This window comes from Phalacrocorax aristotelis, chromosome 7 (assembly GCF_949628215.1).
Source record: "Phalacrocorax aristotelis chromosome 7, bGulAri2.1, whole genome shotgun sequence".
Lineage (NCBI taxonomy): Eukaryota > Metazoa > Chordata > Aves > Suliformes > Phalacrocoracidae > Phalacrocorax > Phalacrocorax aristotelis.
The window spans coordinates 537,462-558,605 of NC_134282.1; the positions used below are offsets into that span (position 1 = coordinate 537,462).

At 37.8% G+C, this 21,144-nt stretch overlaps 1 protein-coding gene across 5 annotated transcripts in view; it reads right to left on the reverse strand.

The window, feature by feature from the left end:
* Window positions 1-21,144, reverse strand: part of ATP11B (ATPase phospholipid transporting 11B (putative)) — a 67,538-nt gene that overhangs the window by 26,085 nt on the left and 20,309 nt on the right. For all 5 annotated transcript variants that reach the window (XR_012661431.1, XM_075098398.1, XM_075098399.1 and 2 more), the window contains exons 4-20: window positions 18,506-18,586; window positions 14,216-14,323; window positions 13,916-14,044; window positions 13,688-13,791; window positions 12,376-12,423; window positions 11,235-11,299; window positions 10,601-10,682; window positions 9,138-9,288; window positions 6,435-6,632; window positions 6,013-6,171; window positions 5,577-5,749; window positions 5,118-5,186; window positions 4,094-4,167; window positions 3,904-4,007; window positions 3,578-3,759; window positions 2,646-2,849; window positions 2,213-2,366 (exon numbers count right to left, since the gene is read on the reverse strand). Coding sequence is in view for 4 of the 5 variants with exons in the window: in XM_075098398.1 (XP_074954499.1) it covers window positions 2,213-2,366; window positions 2,646-2,849; window positions 3,578-3,759; window positions 3,904-4,007; window positions 4,094-4,167; window positions 5,118-5,186; window positions 5,577-5,749; window positions 6,013-6,171; window positions 6,435-6,632; window positions 9,138-9,288; window positions 10,601-10,682; window positions 11,235-11,299; window positions 12,376-12,423; window positions 13,688-13,791; window positions 13,916-14,044; window positions 14,216-14,323; window positions 18,506-18,586 (2,085 nt within the window). In the remaining variant the exon portion in view is untranslated. The remainder of the gene's footprint in view (window positions 1-2,212; window positions 2,367-2,645; window positions 2,850-3,577; window positions 3,760-3,903; window positions 4,008-4,093; window positions 4,168-5,117; window positions 5,187-5,576; window positions 5,750-6,012; window positions 6,172-6,434; window positions 6,633-9,137; window positions 9,289-10,600; window positions 10,683-11,234; window positions 11,300-12,375; window positions 12,424-13,687; window positions 13,792-13,915; window positions 14,045-14,215; window positions 14,324-18,505; window positions 18,587-21,144) is intronic.

Below are 21,144 nucleotides of genomic sequence, written 5' to 3' on the forward strand. Positions count from 1 at the left end.
GAGAATTAGTAATTCATTAACCTCCCAGAAGGCTCTAACTAACAGTAGAAGCTTCTCTAATTCAGTTGTAAACGGGCTGCAGAGGTAAAGGTGTGAATGCAGATCCAGAAGGTGGTCTAAAAGTGAAAAATATTTGTCTATTAAAATATTTGTCTATTAAAAAAATACTGCCCCAGAAAACCCAAAGTGGAAATAGCAGAGCAACACTGCATGACGTAAGTGGACACCAACTGTACTCAAATAACTGCGTTCTAGCTGGCAGCGTCAGTGCACAGATTCATAGGAGCGGTAACTCACTTCACACGAGGAACACTACCGTGATTAAATACAGTCCACAGTTCAGAGAAATCCACTTGATTGTGGGAACGCATTCCCTAATTGCGGGTATTAATATTCAAGTTTAAAGGTTCCCCATTTGTAAGGGGTAATTATTTCAAGTACATTTAGGATTACATCTTGGTAAGCAGCCTTAACGAGGTAGCAAGGCTGCAGTATGTCACCCAGATGAGTCCTCGTGATGCACTGAATACAGCGGTAATTTAGATGTTCAAAAATCTAAGCGAAAAGGTCAAGACAAATCCTCTGGCAAATTTTACCAACAGCTATCAGCAGCAGCTCTGAATGACTGACATGAAAGATGTGTAAAAAGGTTTCTGAGCCATAAACATGGAAAAATAAGTAGTGAGACCGCTAGCCGTATATGAACAAGCATTAAAGGAAAAATTGTGGGAAACACTAAGCTGAGTTCCAGCTTAACCTCAGAATAAACCTCACAAAAAGTGCGCCTGCAGCACAGAATCAAATGCAAGACTAGAATAAACCCCCAGACCCTTCCTTCCCCACCCCTGCCTCCCATGTTGTATGGTGTTTGTCTCAGAGATTTATATACTTCAGTGTTTAAAATTAAAAAGTCACTGCCATCAAAATTAGGATTTACTATATTCCTGACAAAACACGGGACACAATGGAGATTATCTGCTGGACAGGGTAAGAGTTAAGGAAAACATTATCGGCTGCTATCTGCCAAATTTGGCAGTACAAAACTTACTTATAAATCAAGTTAAATGTCAAAGTAAGAACAAGGACACAACACTGGCAAATAACTACACCTTAAAGAGAGGGGATGGCCAGAATTTGAGCAAAATGGCAAAAAAGCGGACACATCCAACAAATTTTCTCATAATAGTTACAAACAACTTCCTTTTAACATTTTATTGAAACTATTATTATACCACTTTTTACACACAGCTGAGCAGTTTTACAATTAAGTAGTTTTAAAAGTCTGGCTAAATGCTGGAAGCAGGAAGAGTGACCTCAAAATAAGTCACTCATGCGATAGTAAAACAGCCTGCCCTCTTTTGCATACTGAGTACCTCGCATAAGGGTTTCCTAGTGCTTTAAGGTAAAGATGTCAAAAAGAAGAGGAAAAAAGACAAGGTGTAAAAGTAGAGTGGGCAACAGTGTCCTGTCAGAGGTTTAATATTACTGGAAATACATGCAAAAAGCCTTTAAAGCATACAGATAAGCTAAAATACACCAATGGAGGTATACAATTGACTTCAGTCAAAAAGAAAAAAATAGAAAAGAAGCATAAAATAATTTCAAAAGGAAAGAATAAATATTGTAGCTCTTCAGAGCTTGGCTTTCTAGGTTAAACAAAAAAAAAAAAAAAAAAAATCACAAAATCTGAATTTGAACTTTATCCAGTCTGTATTTGAGTAAAATTAAGTGCATGTGAAGGAAGAATGGTCTTAGAGAGCATTATGGCAAATGTCCCCTGAAGACGGGGCCTCAGCTTCCCTGCCCTTCTACTTCCTCCTCAAACTTGGGCATTTTTTAAGTCTTTAGAGAAGCACTTTTTTTTTGTCTACAGCTTCACAAATTTTCAGTTTAGCTTTTTTTGGTTTGGAGAAATGATGGAAGAGGCAATGCAAGAAGCATGCAGGTGATCAGGATAGCTACCACCTTACAGACAACTCAAGAGGCTGATTAAAGATTAGCCTTTTTCTTGCACAGCGGCAGTATTTTGACTCCCTCCTCCATCCACTTGCACATAGAAACTTCTGAGCAAACTACTTCTGATCAACTGAATTTAACAAAGATTCGGAAGTCACACAAAAGGGCAGGCAAACAAAGCAGTTCCGTAAATCCTTGCCTCCTCAAAGCATGATAAAAATACCTACAAGATAATCCCGATTATATTCTCACTTACCTTTGCTTTCTGAAGGGGTGCCATGCGACAGCACAACACTGCAGAACAGTTTTTGCAAACTTCCATGAACAGTTTTTCATGTTCCCTGAGTGCAAGGGAGAGGCTGGTCCCATCCACAACCAGTCCATGCTGGATAACATGGTCTTCCTTTATTCTGTTCAGGGACAAAAACGTTGGCTTTGCATTGGTGTGATGGAAAAATTTAAATTTTGTTATGAACTACGCCGTTGCCCTTACAATAAACAAAGAAGTTAGCCTGTTAGACAGACTGCTTCTTCAAGTCTGTTATTATATTGGTAAATAAATTTCTAAAAAGGCAGCTTTGTGTGGCTGGCACATATATCAAAGAGATTGGAGATTGTCATAAAATTTGAAAATAAAAGAAAACCAAGCTAAGCTCATCACTGAGATAATGACATTTCAGGTGTTTTACCTTTTGGCTAGCTGCCTCAGCTGCTCTGCGCACGTACTGTCTGACTTGTGCTGCACCAGCTCAAGGATGTTCATGGTTCTATGAAAGTGTCCACATGATAAACTGACACTAACAGCCGTTTCGTGCTTATCTCCAGTGAGTACCCACACTTTGATACCAGCCAACCTGAGCGCTTCTATGGTTTCCTGGACTTTCTCCTGCAGTCTAGAAACAAGAAAAATCTTAAATAACTAATCAAACATGACACACAAAAAGAGCTCACATTGTAACTCCATGTAACTTCTGCAACCTCTGTCACGACCATTTAAGACTGCATTTCCAGTGTTACATACATTTTCAGAGAACAACAGTCTGGCAGATGACATTCTGTTACTAGCAGTAAAACGAAGGCCTTGAAACAAAAATTGAACTTCAATCCTGCTACGTGATCAAAAAATTTGTAATAAGCATATCTTCATTTAAATTAAGTACCACTGCTGCATTTGAGAAGCTTTAAACAGTCCACAATTACTATCTACTGTGGTACATGAAAAGCTTTTAAGTACTCCATCTGTACACTCCAGTGTACAACACGCCCTCTGACTTGGAGAATACACACTACACAAGCAGAAGGCTTTGTTAACTAGCTACATATAGGTGTTTTCCCAAGGAAGTAGCCGTTAGCCTACATATTTACTGCAATTATTCCGTTTCACATACATTAAATCTCTCCTGATGAAGCACACTGTGCACCATCATTATTAAGACAAAATCAGTTGGTACTACATGTGTTTTGAACACTCCTCAATCCAAAGAGTGGTAAACATACTAAACAAGAATAGCACAAAACTTTTTGTCGCGGCAGGAGAGTTTTTCATGGCACGCATATTTCAGTTATAAATCCTGAACTCTCTACGTTTCTGAGTGTAGTTAGCAGAAACTCCATTACATACTTGTCTTCTACTCCTGTAGCCCCAAGTAATTCCAGATCCCTTTCTATGAAGTTGAATACATCTGCTAATCTTTCCTCCCGTTGTTGTAAGGCAGTCCTGGCCTCATGAAGGCGCTTGCCAATTTCTTGATACTCCTCAGGTGTGAATCTTCTGTAGGCAACACACAAAGTTCGTAGTCCTTTCTGTGAGAAAACAAATGACTACATTCAGAGTCCACAAGATTCTGATCTAACACGAAGCTGTCACCTGCAATTTGTTCACTTCAAGTCACAGATTTTGTACCAGAAGAATTTTCTTCTGACAGCTGGGCAAGCATATGCACTTACCAAAGCAAATTCATCCACATGTATCCTTGTTTTGTCTATTTCTCCACTCTTACTACGAGGAAGAATGGAAGATTCTGCTCCCTTTGTGAATAAAAGCTTTTCCCCTAAAAAGTAAAATAGAACAGAAATTAAGAATACATACTATTTAAGAAGTTCTCAACTACAGCTTGTGCAGCTTCTGGTGACTTACCTGAGGGACTCTCTACAATGACACTCATTCGTCTGCGATTTGGATCAAACTCCAAAACATGAAGCAATTTATACCTGTATTTTGTGTTTTAATAGAAGAGAGAAGGGGGAAAAAAACATTTTTAGAAATAGATTTCCAAAATATGATTACGTATAAATATACTCTTACTCTATAGAGCTCTCCCCAAAGTGTCATTTTCACATAGAAACTCTAAAAGTAGTGCTACCATTGTTGAGCAACAATCACTGTTATCAATGTTTGTGCAATCAATTGCTTTTCACCACTGTTTTTTTCTTACAGAATGGAATTGCGTATTTATATATTCCTCCACCAATAGCAACAGTTTCCTGAACACTAGCTTTACATCTGAAGATTACAACAGCTCCTCTTTACTCGTTTATCCTTCTATCATTACTGCAAGTGTACCTTTGAAAACTAACACTTGCAAACAATCTACACAGTCAAAAAAGAGTGTATGTTCCCTGATAACTGGACTATTTTTGGTTATGTTACCACTAGCTTATCAAATTATTTTTAGACATTTAAGTTCAAATTTCTGCCAACTGACACAGATCAAATGTATAAAAGGTGTTACGACATATTGCAGATATGCGGTTATTAATAATATTTCTACTCATTTTGGGAAAGTTTAAAATATGTAATTAGATTATGCCTACATGAGACTGAATCTGGGAACTGCTAGAGCTGAGAGCACAAACTGTAAGGCTTGAAAAAGCAATCCAGTTTTCCAGGTCTGCTACAGTCTCGGCCTTTGAGGAATGGGCAAAGATACAAACTACTATAATACACACCTACACTGTGTAACTCACAAATTCTTGCATCTCAGTTTCAACTGGTAAAGAGTAAGATGCAAGCTGTCTTGAAGACATCAAGGGAAAAGCATTAAATAGACCACACTGTGGAAAGGCAAGGCTTTCTTACAGAGAGGATTAAGAGGAGAACGTTATATTAATCTTCACTACTGTTCTGTCCTTCAAAACAAATAAGGAATAAAACCAAATACCTTTCCAGTTTTCCAAGACTTTTTACTTCCATACTGTACTCACTAGTTCCAGTAAATACTACTCCAACCCTAACAAGAAAAGAAAATATACATTTAGTCATTGCTTTAGGCATAATCCCAGGGTGGGGGGAGAAGAAAAGAGAGAGGGACTCTCATACCCCATTATTGCTCCTTATTTCTAGAGAAAGATGAAGAATGCCCACTTTCTACAATATTTTAATAGCACCATACTCTGTCCACTACAATTTCTCAAGTATTTCCATAAGTATTTTAAATCACCACTTTATAATATGCCTAGGTTTTCGTGTATTTTATTTCTGTATGTTTTCATAGTAAACTGACAGTGCCATGCCCTAGGCTTTACAACCTTTCTGAGCAATTTTTAAGGCTGCTTTTACCACGAGTTGCCTGCCCTAGTAGGCAATTTCTACACTAGACAATTTTGGCAGTACAACCCACCGGCTTGCAGCTTCAACTAAAGCTTTCTCATCTGGTGAAGAAGCATAATACTCCAAAGGAGATGTTATGCCACCGGCATGCCAGGGACCATCAGCACCATCTGTTTGATCTGCATTTATCTGCACTGTGTGACAAAGACAAACTGCTTTCAAGAAGAGTTCTTCCTCTTTCGTCTATAAAAGAGAAAAAAAAACATTATTTGTAACATTTACATATCAACCCAGTTTTGTTTTTACTTAAAAATCTGCCCAGTATTCCATATTAAAGAATCACACCTCAACATGCGTAATAAATCGTTTGCTTAGTAGCACTTAATAGCTTCAAACTATTCAGAAATTCTGATTTTTGAAAAAAACGCTAATGCTAGAAGAATATTTCTCTGAAATAAAACGCTTTCCATCTAGGATGCCTAAATGGAACAACAAAAAAGTCTTACCAAACTATGCCTATTTCCATCTGGAGAATCTTCAGAAAACCCCTCTGGAGTTAGTTTACCATTGACCTCTTGGTACTTTATGCCATTAATGGAGCACTCCCGAAACTGCATCTCATTTTCAGTTAATGTCCCAGTTTTGTCTGTAAACACATACTCTACCTTTCGTAAAATAAAATAAAAAACAAGCTTGGAGTTGCATATATTTTTTAGAAGAAAAAAAAATCTCAGCTCACACTCTATACCACATACTTTTGTTAGATCAATAAAAAAGTTGTTTTACCATCAGATATTTATATCTTATTTTTAAATTAATTGTAAAGCAGAGTGCAGCCAGTAAAGTCTGCAGCAATGAATTTTCGTATTTAAAAAGAGGTACAAAATAGAAGGTAAAAAAAAGTAGAAACAACATTTTTTTACTCTACCTGTCCCAATTCCTCATTGAGGTCTGAAGTATTTACTTGTGCTCTCTGGTTTGTTTCTTCATGATAGAGGTCAAGATCCCAACCAATAAAAAAAGAGCCAAGAAATTTCTGCATCTCAACAGTCACATAAAGTGAAATAGGTATGATAAAATTGTAAAGTACCAGAAAAGCAAGAAAATCTGAAATAAATCTCAGAATCTACAAGAGAAAAAAAAGAGAAAAAGTGAAGATTACTGCAGTGATCAGGTGAAACATGGTTACTTAGTTATGTTTCAATATGCATGAAAAATGACGAATGGTCAGAGTCAGAGGAGACGAGTCCTACGTCTATGTGAGCAAGACAACACACAGAGTGACAATGCAGGCACTTCCAGGTTGTCCCAGTAACGCGCCTTCAGACTGATGGAAAAAGGCTGCCTTAAGCTATAACTGGATGCTTCAAATCTCAAGATCATTAATTTTTGTCCTTTCGACTGAATCTGTCAGGAAGGCTGCCAATTAGTATTAACTATCACGGCGATTCTGTTTTCCAACAAGTCTCTTGAAAGAGTTGGGTCTGAAAAAATGAACGTGTTTCTTGTTCCATCGAACAGCACATTCATAGGCTTTTCTAAGGAACCATGAACTGCTGAAGGCAAGCAACTGATATTCCATGTTGTCAGAGGAATCTGCAACCATTCTGCATTGGTTTAGGACAGCAGGGCAACAAGAGGGTTCCTCTCTACTGGCATTCCCCAGTGGCATGGGTGATGCAGACTACATGACAAGGAAGAGACCGTGTGGATTTTAATGGCACAGACTTCAAATCATTGTGTTGAACACGTACGTTTCAGGTAAACAGCTACGTAATAGGATAGAAATTTCTCTTTATTAGGTATGACAATTTTAACAGACTCTGAAATGCAACATTACAGCCTCTTTGAAGTCTCTTTCATTTGCACCACAAACTCAGTATCTAAATTGTACTTTGGGAAGACTCTTGCCAACACTTGAATATTGAGCAAGGGAGATTAGAGATGAGAAAAACTGGGACATCTCTTTCCGCTCTACCAGATATTGATGTAGGAGAACATTTTGAAGACAGGGAGTATAAAAGTAGTCAACAGTTTGCAAAGCTAAATGTCTGTTCTTACTAATTAGGGAGTGTTGCTATAATTACTTAGAAGTCAGTACCAAAAATTAAGGTGTCTGACAAAAACTCAGGAAGTTGTGCCTTAAGAGATCTTCTAAACTAAACCAAAAAAGGCAAAGACTGAGAACAGTAATTAATGTAAGAGAAGATACACTGAGAAGTGACAATAAGGTTAGCGCGTTTCTTCAAGCGCTATTAAATAACAATCCGCAGAACACAGGACAGATGAACAGAGAGAGCACGCCAATAAGGATGTCAGCATATTGAGAAATGCAAAGCAGATTGTGGAAGTAAACAAGGGAGAGAGAAAAAAGAAAGACGTGATAGGAGAGTGACATTGCAGAAACACAGATGGCTCCATATGCTGCTGAAGGCAAAGGTAAAACCAGAAAGATTGCTTCAAACAGTTGAAAGTGCATTAAGTGGGTGCAGGTACTGAAACAGAAGTCACTAAACAACCTGAAAAGTTTTAAATTCATTTAGCACTTTTCAACAGCGACACTTTTAGATACGATTATTTTAGAATTCATCGAAAAACTGAATTAATAATTTTAAATAAGACATGGCATTGAGATAAAGGTATTTCTCCAGTAAACCACAAATCCACTTTGTATGACAAGCTTCTGAGAAAGTTGCATGTTCTATTGAAAAGCCAGTAAACTCTTAACTCTCCTTGAATTACTTCTCTTTCTTTCCTGAACCACTAGGTATTTCACTCTACTTGTGAAGCAGAGCAGAACTCTGCTGACTTGGGATTTGGACCTTTTTGCACACACGGCACCTAGTGAGCACATTCAATTCTCAACTCTCTGGGAGATGGGGAGGGTGTGAGGAGTTGTGGATGTTAACCATCTGATACCACATCACATGTGGAAACTGAGTTTCCAATTCTTCTGTTCTTTGAAAATCCCCTCTACTTCTTAGCATCAGCTACAGCCAGCTCCTCAACTGTTTTGGAAGAAGGGAGACTCATACAGAAACAAGAAGTTAAACAGGACACAAAAATACAGAATGGTTGAAAAAAAGACACTTCTCAGAACTGCAGACTTAAGGAACAGTTGGAAGTATCCCTCCAACCTCTACAGAAAAGTGAGAAAGCAAGCAGGAGCTTGAGCAAAATTACAGCCTTACAATGTTGTCTGAACAATCTCAACATCACAGAATGTCCAAAATGCCTGAACTGTGAAATCACTGCAATGGAACGTGGCACAAGGACAGCCATCCTCCTCCTCTTATTTAAAGAATGACAAAAGAGATCCAAATGAATAATAACTATAATAAGAACACAGCACATTAGAAATCTGTCCTAACAAAACCCCAAATGGCCAAAAATCTTGGCCTTTTCATAAAGGAAGAAAGAGTCCAACCAGCAACCGTGCTAAGGTATTCCTACACAAGGGTGAGGCTACATAGGACTAACTCTCTCAAAAATACTAAGACAACAGCAGAGAGACTTGCAAGTGGCTCATGTGGTAGTTACACCTATACCCAAGAACAGACACATAAATACCTCATTCAGTGTATAGTGGTTGAGGGTTCCTCAGACATGCAACTGGGTAGAACTACATTACCTTACTGCTGTTTCTTTCATGCTCTGTTTTTTCGTTATACCAAGGCTCATCCCATTTTTCTTCAGCTTGCCATGCATATTTTAAAATAGTGCTCAGAATGGCTTCGAAGAGGAGGATTATTAGATAAATAATCAAAAAGGAATTCATGGACCTGCAAAGAGGAAAAAAGAAGAAGTGCAGCTTCAGTTAATTTTACTTAATCTGTTGACACACCGTGGTTAGATGAATTGATCAGAAACTTACTGGAAATTTTTTTTTAAAAAATGCATCCTGCGGTTGATATGGATATAAAGTGTCTATGTGACTAGCAGGCGACAGAAGTGAAAAGAAATTCTACGTCTGGTAAAGATATACTCTTCAAATAGCAATAGGAAGACTCGATTAAGGCGCAAGAATACCCAAACAGCTGACTTGCGCCACACCTTGTGCCACAGTGTGACATGTCCAAGATTCTGGGGGCCGACTTATCCTTCTCTTCTTCCCTGAGTATCTAGCAAGGCTTTGAAGGCAGTACAACCAACCAGAGTGGAAATGCAAGGCTGCACCTTCTTCTTCAGTTAGCACTACCACATGCGTCTTGCTATTTAACCCAGGCCATGCTATACCAGGATGTAGTCAAACTTGCCTCTATATTCTGTAATGCTAGCCAGACTGTCTTTCCACCCTTTGCTCTGATAACTGAATTTTTCCTGTGCACTCTACAGTTCTATTTGTATCTGGCTACAGAAGAATAATCAATCCCATGTTTGCAAAAGAATGCCAGGAGGCTATCTCAGATTTTCAGTAACTAGAATAAAGGCAACATATCAGAACTCTTTTTCCTTTTGTAAATAATTCATGAGGTTCAACATATAAATATCTATTATAGTAACACTTACCCCATAACTACAAGCAAAGATTTTTAAAACTGAGCCTCTGGCTTGTGCTAGAAGCAAGATTCATTGCAAAATGTATCTAGACAGACTATATCCTTTAGACTACATGAACCAAGCTATTTTCCATTATATCAAATACTACCATTCAGGACAAAGATTTGTAAGGGATTAAGACTTCATTTCAATTCATCCTCTTTAAAGGCGTGATGCAGTTTTACAGTAAAGGATGCAGAGAAGAGCAGAGGCTGGGACTGTTGTGAAAACTATCTCTGAGCATCTCATTCAAACAGTATTTCACCTACCATTAAATGATCTCCGCATCTCAAAAACAAACCTCCCTAGCTAACGTCTGCTTTAGTCCTTTTTAAGCTTCAGTATTTCAACCTTGTACACACTGAAAGAATCAATAAAGGATGAAGTATCAAGAAACAGGTTTTATACCTTTATAGCTTCCTAATGAAGACAAAGCAATTACACTCTCTTCCCTTGCCTACAACCCAATGACGAGACCATCAGGGTTTTAAAGTTACCGAGGAAAAACTAAGTTAAAACTCTACAAATAAGAAAGATATTAGAAAATAAACATACTTTTCTACTGCTGACCGTTTCTGAGATTTACTCTTGTAATTTAATGCCATCTTTGTCTCCATACCTGTATACACTGCAACACCTGGGAAGGAAGGAGGGGAGCAGAGAGTTATACTTTATTATCTGCATATATAAAATTTGCAGAATTTGTGTAAAAGACATAGGATAAAATCAAGAGGTGATATTACTTTTGTGTTTACTTCAGTACAATGGTGACAGTATTTAAGTATTTGCAATATTCCGCTTTAGTAAAACAGTACTACTGAAGTAATTTTAACACCTACTAAAATGCTGTTCATTATTATGACTGTACTGCTCTTCAATATGTATTTTATGGAAATCAGAATGGCAAATCTCAGGAGAAAATCTTGAGCAATGGGTAACAATAACAACAGTCATTTATCCATTTAAGTTAAGTTATTCCTTTATGAAACCACTTCAAATATTTTCAGAGTAGAGCCGGAACTTTATATCCTTAGAGATTATTCAGCATAGTATCATTACTTTCATCTATAATCAAATCTCCTCAGGTAACAGTCAGCAAGATTATTACAATTTCTTCAGTGCAAGTAGAATTAAACCACAGTTCATCAAAATGCTTTAGGACGGTTTAAATATTCAGATGTCTACACACCAAATATTTCTTTAGTGTTTTTTAATCTTGCTCCACGAAGTAAGAGACTTTCAGGCCCAAGAGGTCTGAAAAGAAATAGACATAACAGCATTTAGAAGTTAGCTGTTCCGCATTCTGTAGGACTAGCGAAAAGCAGTTTCCTACATGAAGTCATCCTATATCCCCTAAGAATTGCCACTGCAACAACTCCAACCCCACCTTCATTTAGGTTCATCTTCAATACTGTTACTGCTTTTACCACACCTCACCCACACATCTCCATAGAGCTCTCAGTATCCTTTCATGTCTCCTTTGGTCACTGCCATACTCTCCCCACCACTGTTCAATACCTGGCCATTTCTTGTGAGACATTTCCCTGTCTTTATTTCAAACCACAACCTTTCTCACTCCTAATCTTCCTATTTTCTCTCCTGTCCTGTTGTGGTGGTGGGGAGAAGTGAATGAGCAGCTGTGTGGATGCTTGGCTGCTAGCTGGGGCCAGCCCACTACAACTGGCAATCTTCTGAAGAAGTCCACATGTAGGTCTGTACGTGGCTTCACATCTTCATTTTCGTATTTTCACACGTGTTTAGGCATGTGCTACTTGCTAGGACTGCACAGGGAAAGGTTGGGAGCACATGACTATGTAGCTTTGTGCGCACACAATTTTGTGTTGACTGTTACAGATGTAAGTACTTGTCTTTACAGTCCAGGTGGTGCAGTAGTTTGAAATATATACTAAAATCTAAAAATCTGCAGCAGTGCCTTTGTTAAAACAGACCAATAATTTCTAGGATTTTCAACTGCAAAAACACCTGCTCAGTGCCTCTGATAAACAGATGACGGGGATCATAATACACCACTGCAAAATGTTTAAGATCAATAAATGCTTTAAATAACAAATAGCAACAAAGTTAGCAGCTGATTACCAGTGCCTAAAAATTACCCCCTTCAAAACTGCCACTCTTTCCAGAATGGTCCTATTAAATCTGAAAAACTTTTTCAATAATTTTAACTCCTCTCCATCTGAAGTATGCAGCTACAATTGATACATTCAGTAAATATACCCCTCCCTTTCGTATATTCAACAGTAACTCTTCGTGGTCATGATTTTAACCACCCCCAACAGTTCTAAACATTAATTTTACGAACTTTTACTTACCGTACAATTTCTTCAGTTTGTTGACTTATAGTTATCCTTCCAACAAATCTGTGAAAGATGGCCATGTGTTAGAAATATCTACATAAAGACTCAAAAATGTTAAAAGCTACTCTATATTTTTTTAAAAATCATTAACTGTTCACAAATACAAAATAATCAATTTTCATTAACAAACTAAAACAATATGGCAACACTGGCAATAATTTTACACAAGATATTTAACAGAAACATCCCTCAAAAGAACATTCCTTGAGAATGCCTATTAGGTTTAATTAATAAAACTACAAAAGACTATATTTCTTAGTTAAAATAGATTGTCACTTCCTGATGTTTCAGTAAGAAATAATTTCTCAACAAATATGTTAGCATATTATCCATCAGAAAGAGTAATTTTTTGTGTAATAAAGCCAATCTACTCTGCTTTTCACCTCTGACACATGCATATTTAGCATGACCCCAGCCACAAACATGGACATAAACTTCTCTAGTAATTCTACCTTAACTTGACGTTCTCTACAACCTGAGGATCAAACACCTGAACAGCCGTTCAAACTAAGTATCTCAGTTTTTAAGAATATAATATTTCTCAAAGATCCCAAAGCTTACTTAAGAATAGCTGCTGTTTTCAAAATCCAAGATATCACTACTACTTGATAGCTTCCATTTTCCATTTTACAATTAAGGATAAACTTGGATGGCAATGTAACTTTTTTTACCTATGATGCTGTTTTACAGTGTCTAGGGCACTCCTTGCTGATGTTAAAGGCTGAAATGAAGCACACTCAGATACAACTGGTTTTAATCTAAATTTTTGCTGCTGAAGAATGGAGTTCAAATCTTCTCTTGAGCATAAGCAAAATAAACGTGACCAACACATATTCTTAGAATTAACATTAACTTAGAGAACTTTGCTATGGTTTGAGTTAATTCCATTAAAATATATATACTATATAGTACTGCAATCTCCTGGCAGAACCTTACACAACTTCTCCAACCTCCCCAGACACATAAGCCATTTAATGTTTTAAAACCTGGAATCAAATTTACTGGTTAGAACAGAAATGTACATAAGTGTCATGATTAAAATATAAAAGGTAAATATTATCCTATCATTTCTGATTTACTGCTGAAACACTCAAATTTTTCACTTGCAGCTTGAAGTACATATGTACAAACACATATGCTAATTATTAAAACCTAAAATTTAAGCAGATGTCTGAAGCTATTTTAATCCCAGCAAGACCTGTAACATTACTAATATTAAACACTTCATTTTGATTTAATTTCAAAATATTTACTTATAAAGAGATACCTGTACAGATCTGCTTCTGGCTGCTGACATTCTATAACAGCTACGAGTTTGTCCAGGTTGGCAACGGACTGTAACACTGCTGTTTCTGGGACTGCAACATGTGTCTGTAAGACAGTGTCCACGAAGTTAGTGACACAGGACCACCAGGCAGGGGGAGTATTCCGACAGGCTGCAATAGAAACGGCATCGCAAATTAACTACGTTCTATTTCATAGCAGTAACCCAGACCTTCAGATTGGTCTCGCCATCCAAACTTGCGGTAGTAACATGGCATGAACCATCGGCTCGATCAGACGACAGGAGCACCAGGTCAACAGGAAAAGTCTCATCTTTGGCTACTCTGACAATGTCCCCCACCTAATGAAGTGAACACAGACGAGAAGTGAACAAACAGAATTTTAAGAGAGAAGAATCCATTTCAGCACTGTTATCGAATCATGATGAAACAGGCCACGATGACTAGTAATGAAACAAGAGCTTTCGCTGTGCAACAGAAACACAACTTTCAATTTGTCCTTAGGCACATACCCGTATATTTTTAGATCTAGTTTTTACAAGGCCACCACTTCGAACAACATAAACTGGAGCACCATTTACTTCATTGTCTGCTTTATGTCGTAGCCAGTCTTCATAACCCTGTGGAAAACACATATAAATTTCCTTTTTACACAAGAAACCTAGAAGTATAACATATCTTCTAAGCAAATGTACTTCAAATTACTTGCTGCATAGCCTGAATAGAGTTACTAACTTCTCTTGAGTTTCTACTACAGCCGTTACTCAAGAACCTGGGAAACCTCTTAATTTTTACTCACTTTACACAGGTAAGTAAAGGCAAATAAAGTAGCAAAAGTGGTGAAGACACTTAAAAGTCCCATATTCTGTTAAAACAAACAGGCAGTCACATTTTCTGCAGATGAGATGAACAAGCACTCATTCAATCTTTTATCTATATGGATTAATATACCACGAAACTGGGAACAGTCACTCCCAGTCTCTTACAGATTTTTTTTTAAGAGAAGAAACAGACTGAAATTACTTCCTCATGTCATACCCTATAGCACTTCTTATAGTTCCTGCCATAGCCTATGGGTGAAATCTTAATATTTCTTAATTTTGTATAACACGCTGTTCACACATCAGCTCTGTACAGCAAGGAAAGATGACTGAGAACGTTTTGGGTTTTTTGAGTCCTAATGCAACAGTTCACAGCAACTGAGTTTAATGGATAAATTAAGCAGGTTTCCTCTACCTGATATTCAGCACCTCTTTAAGCACCCTTTATCCCATGCGCACACATGTGCAAATATTCATGAGCGTGAAGCCAGGTATATTATTCCCCTCCTATTTTCCTAAGCTATTAATACATTGCTTATTCAATCTAACAGCATGACTGTCAGTAGCATGATCTCTGATCCCCAAGTCTAGGCACTGTTTGGAAAGTCCCATGAGCAAGCAAAAGAAATGGATCAGTCTATGCAGTTCAACTGCCTCTTACATCCTGGCAAGACTCCTATAACTGATTTGCAGTAAGAGGCATTTCCTAAAATGCTTTTCTGTAGGTATAAAAAAAACGTGAAAGTTAAAACCACTTCCTTGGGTGTTTGCAGACAGAAGAAGGGCCCCCCTGAAACAGCAGGCATAGCTCCAACCCATCCTAGAATGCTACAGCATTATATATGAAAGTCATAATACAAAGCGTACTAATGCAGAGGCAGTTTGGAGGGAAGTTATACCATGCATTTAGCATGTTAAAAGTATAGTTTTGCAGTTCTACTTTCATGCACCTCCACTGTCACTTGCACAAATTAGTAAAGACAGCACAACTGCACTACCTCGGAAGAGGAGAGAAGAGGGAAGAGAAAAAGTTTTATATGCCAACTGCTTAAAAATAAATAATACGTGTGCAGTAAAAGCACATAGGGAGATACTGGGAAATCAGAATCCTAAAAACCAAGACTCTAAGAGCACTTCCTAAACAGTATGAAAAAGCATGAAGTACCTACAGTTCCTTGTTAAAGGTGACTGACAGAAGAAAACAAGGATTTAACTAACATCCAGTAACCTTGGGGCATTTGTCTCAAACCTGAACAGCTGAGCAATATGTGCATTTGGCAAAGAACTGAAATTTATCTTCTTTAGAAAGTACAGATTTCAGTGCTTTCTCCATCTGACACCTATTGTCTACAACACAAGGGTAACACCTCACACCAGGGAATTCTTAAGAGCAAACTCACTGTGGTCAGTTTAAATTCCCCCAAAATTTACCTACTGCGGCATTTTTGAGAGTTCCTTATCCTCATTTGCAAATACTGCAAAAACATTAAAAAGAAAGATGCAACAGGAATACAGGGAATGTTGCTTAATGCATGAACAGAAACTAAAGATTAAAATCCCCCAATTAAATGACATTAAGTCATGCTTAAATAACCGCATCAATGTACTTGAGAAAACGTCAAAACTAAAACAGGCCTGCATATTATATTACCTGTTTTTTCCTGATCACTTTAGGTCTATATTTACTCAAAACCTGTGCAGCAGTTGTTTCTAATTTACCTGGCAGCCATGTAAACATCTGTGTCCAATCCAGCTGTGTCCAGCTTGTTTGCTAAATACCTATGAACTTACTGAAATGGTCTAAGTTCCCCAAAGCTCCTTCCGTAATACTTTTATTTTGTTGTTTTTGTTTTGGGGTTTTTTAGTTTTTGGTTGGTTCCCCCCCCAGTTTTGGACTCCTCTGAGGACTGCATATATCTTCATAGGCATAGCACTCTGGCTAACAAGACAGAAAATGACACAGCGTGAGTTGCATTGCTTTGCAGTCTTGTATGTCCTTCCTCTGACCTAGATGCAGTAACGCTTCCAAGAAGAAAAAGTTCTATCTCCTTGGCTGGGATTAAAGTAAGAGTTGGTTTTGAGGTTTGCTAGAGGTGTCACTAACTGGCCTTCTGGAAGCAGGAGAGAGTTTTTCCACCCACTGCTAAGCCTCTCAAACCCACATACAGTTAATGCTTCTACTTTTCCCCCTTCATCTTTTGAGAGACTACTAAGTTACAGTTTAACGTTTACCCTGATGTAACTTAGTACAGAACCAGTGCCCTGCAGCTTTCAGAAGGGGTTTCCTCCTCTAAAATCTGCTTCCTATTCCACTTCTGGTTTGAGAGAGAACGGGAGCTGTTTTTGAGACCATGCTGGCTATTTGCCCCTCTGCATTCCAACACAAGATTTATCTTTCTTCCTTGTCCAAGCGCAGCCTGTTGGAAATAGCACACTGAATTGTCTTTCCAAGATAACAGCTTGTGAATACTGTTTGCCTACTTCGCAGCAGGCTGGACAGACACAAGAGTCCGTTAATCAGTTTAGGTAGTTGCAATAGTACTTGCAGAGATATTGAGACAATCAGAAAAAACTCTTGATGCTTGTCAAGTCATGAATGATTTGACCCTTCTAGAAGGAAGGCCAGAATCTCTGTTCTTTGGAATTGATAGTAAAATACTTAAATTTCCCAACATATGATTGGAAATCTGGAAATAAGGTGGTAATAGATTATTCTGGACTATTTTAGACTTATACAAGTCCAACTTCTTTGTGGGGGAAAAAATCTAATATTTGTAACTAAGTTGCACAACCTCCTTCCATTCACACAGCTTTAAGGGATATTTTCTATTTTCTACTTATAACTAGAGCTCTTGAACTTGGGATTTTTTTGGGGTGATTATAACAACCGCAATTGAATAGGATTAGGACACTCTACATATACAAATTGCACAGCAACAAGATGAAATGTTAGTTCAAATATTACTCCAGCATTAAAACCCCCTCTGCCCCAAACACCATTCTATCCGCTTCAAAGCTAGAGCTATTTTTACTTTTGCCCTGTTTCAGGGTGGCTTTGGGTCTTACTGGAACAGAAGACAAATTGAAATTCCAGTTGTAGCTCTGTAACAGGCTCCTGCTTACTTGTCAGTTGCTATGACTGCAGCTCTTCCCCAGACAGCACTGTCAAACCCTTTGAAGGGGATACTTCCTGAAAATTACCTCCCTGCACAAGAGATTACAGTTTCTATCCACGTCACCTCTTTATTTATGTGCTTGTTTCTTTCTCCTCTCGCTTTACAGGTTTAAAGAAAACAGAAGGGTTTTTTTTCCTTTTTTTTTTTTTTTTCTTCAAACATTCTCCTTCCAGGTGCTTAGGTCCTAGTGGGATGTAGTATGATGCTTGAACAAGATTTCTGTTAAACTCAGAACATTTTTCTTATTTCAGGTGCTACGAAGCACTCCAAAATATTTTATGCAAAGAAGAAGAAAACAAAACCAGAAGCTTTTTAAACTGGAACTTTTACCTGGTAGAGGATTCCAGTTAATATATATTCTACACCACGAAACATACTCCTTGGGGCAAAATTTGCCTTTTAACTACTGATAAACATGGACTGCACCATTGCTTCATCTACCCAAGCTCCTTTCTCAGTGTGTCATGTAGGAGGACTGGTTTTAATATGCAGCAAGATGTGCCACAGGAATAAGTGAGGAGCTTTCAGAAAAGGTCTTATAACAAGTGACATGTAACGTTTAGACAAAAATGCTGTCTGACAGACATTCACTGTCCATTTAAGGGTTCGGCAGTGAGTCACTAAGCGCTTGACAACTAACCAAAGTGCTCTGATTCAAGCGTTTAACAAGAAACATTAAATACAAAATCCTTTCTAAAAATCACACCAGTTAAATTTCTTTTTAGTATCTAAACATTATCTTGGTCAGACAGTTAAGAAACTTTACCTTAGAAAGACTTCATGCTACAAGATTTTTCCCCTTTACCTGTTTTATGGCTGTCACAGTTATGACAAAAAATAATGGCAATCCACTGGTAATAGGACTGGTAGGGGTATCTATCATGAGCTAAAAGAGAAGAAAATATGAAAGTTAGCCCCAATTTTATTTTTACAATCATCCTTTCAAAAAACCCAATGAAGCCAGATGACAACTATTTTCCAAACTCCTCATTATAATCTGTGAGTATTTTTACTGCACTTTCTGCAGTATTTCTGGAGCAAAACTCAGTTCCTGACACCTAAATAATACATGTGAATAATGATGCAAAGGTTCTAGACCTAAAAGAAGGCATAGAACAGGCTTATCACATTTGGAATGCACGTGTTGTTTTTAAGAGTCTTTAGTAAAAGGAAGATATGTTTTCATCCTACAAAGATTAATTCAAAAGTATATTACAAAGGCAGGAAATTTGTATCTCGTGAAGCTGTTTCGATACTCTATACAATCTACTGCTTAACAGCAATGTAGAGTATAAGAACATACACTTTAGAAGTGAAAATAAAGTTAAAATTAGTAATTTCAAACAGTTTAGGTATTAGAGAACGCTCTTTCTTAGACTGCTCCTTTCTGGTTCCCGCAAGTTAACATGCAGTTTTTACAATTTGTGCTATTATTGCTGGCATGCCAAAAGTGCAGTGTATATGCTAAAACTCGGTACGTGGGGGGAATGTTAGTGGCTCTCTGCTGCAGAAAAAAAACCCACAACAAAGTCAAGTGTTGTAAAGAACGTATGCACAAGAACTATTCAAAACCACAGATATTGATTTGATCCACTTTACCTGAGACTTATGGCATTGCGTTGGGAGCCATTAAAGAACAAAACAAAACAAAAAAAAAGCCCAAAACAAAAAGTCATACATGAAGTTTACTCTGTTAAGAGCCAAGAATCTCATCGAGAAAACAGATTATGACACCTTGCAACACATGCATGAACTATATTTTTTTTCCTTCACTGAAACAGACAATTTATAGGACATAAGAAAAATCAGATCTAGCCTGCAATAATCTGTTCTTCAACCATAGCAATGCAATTTCATCTTGGCAGCATGTTGTCCAAGAAAACTCATGCCAAAAGCATCTGATTTTTGGTTGAATAGGGTTAACTAGGATATTTCTGCCATCTATACTCTCTCCTTGTCTCAAGAGAGGCTCATATGTGAAAATGGAGCAAGTTTTGTGCTGGTGGAATTGTCATGGCAGCCCGCTCCTTTTCCTTCTTTCACCAGAGCACCACGGCCCTTAGCCTGCTGCACAGCTGGACACACATCCATCATACAACTGGTATGGAGCCTCACGCGACCAAAATGCAGCCTGCCACCATGCTTCTGGCATGCATATGTGAGGTGAACGGCGTGAACTGGATTGTGCTACATGTTTAAGTCACACAATGAGAACTTGCCCCTGCTCTATCATCCCCAGTGGAATAAGGTGGTAATGACAGACACTGCATCTTGGTCACGTGAGATTCGTATGACACGGAAGATATCATGGTGACCAACTCTGAGGCACTTTGCCTCGTAAAAAGAAAAAGTATTAGATATTAACGAATGTCCACGTTATTTGAATCAAAACAGAATTCCATTCTAACAAATGAACAAAACCCGCAGCTTTTATCCTGTTCAGTTTTCAAGAATACAGCCATATAGACAAGACACTTGCCACACAAATCAGGGCGTCTGCTTGAGTCACGAACTGAGGGAAGAACAGGATTACACTCTGAATAGAAGTTCTGCCTTTAGATCAGTATTTGTTCATGGACATCACATTTAGATATTACCAAAGTCTAACAGTTTGAAAGGAACGTGACTCAAAATTGAACTACAGAGGTAAATTTGCATTAAAAAAAATGAAAGCTTTAAAAATGCAAGACTGTCTGTGGTTACTGTAACTAGCATTTACATTCCGTTTCCAGCATGCCCCCATCTTCCTCATGCTATAATATGTTAAACAGCATGAAACCTCACGGCAGGAATAACAAAGTTAAGAAAATTAACGAGGAAGATGGGATGGGCAACGCATTCTGTTATAGTAGGTTAGAACGGTATGACTTCAGTAACTCCCAACACAGGAATTTTCAGTCTATTAGAAAGTCCATTCTTTCTAAACGTGAATGAACAAGAGCAAGAGACACAGGAGGCAATGGATTAAAAATTGCAGAACTGGCCCTGCTACTGACATCCTGCACAATCACAGACCAATCTTTTTGAACTCTTCACTATTCCTGTTTTTTGTCAAATGAGGTACCATCTTTTTCAGATACATACTGCAAATGTTGGATAAGCAACGTAAGTGGAGGGCTGTACACGTTCAAAGCATTCTATTTTATAATGAAAGTAAAGTTTGTGTACCCCAAAATCTTGTTTCTGTCTCAGATATTAATTGGTCTTTTAATAGGTCTTTCAAAAGTTATTATCTCTCCTTACAACCTTTCTCTCACTTATCCTTCATCAACCTAGTCTGCAACAGCTCATTAGAAGTCAAGTACAATTACAGAATTGGAGGTGCAAAGATTAAAGAAAATGTACAGACTGTCATACATTTAATATACTTGTGGATGTTCTTAATTAGAAGAAATATACTCTGCTACAAAGCCATGGTAATATTTCTGACCTATACTGTATCAA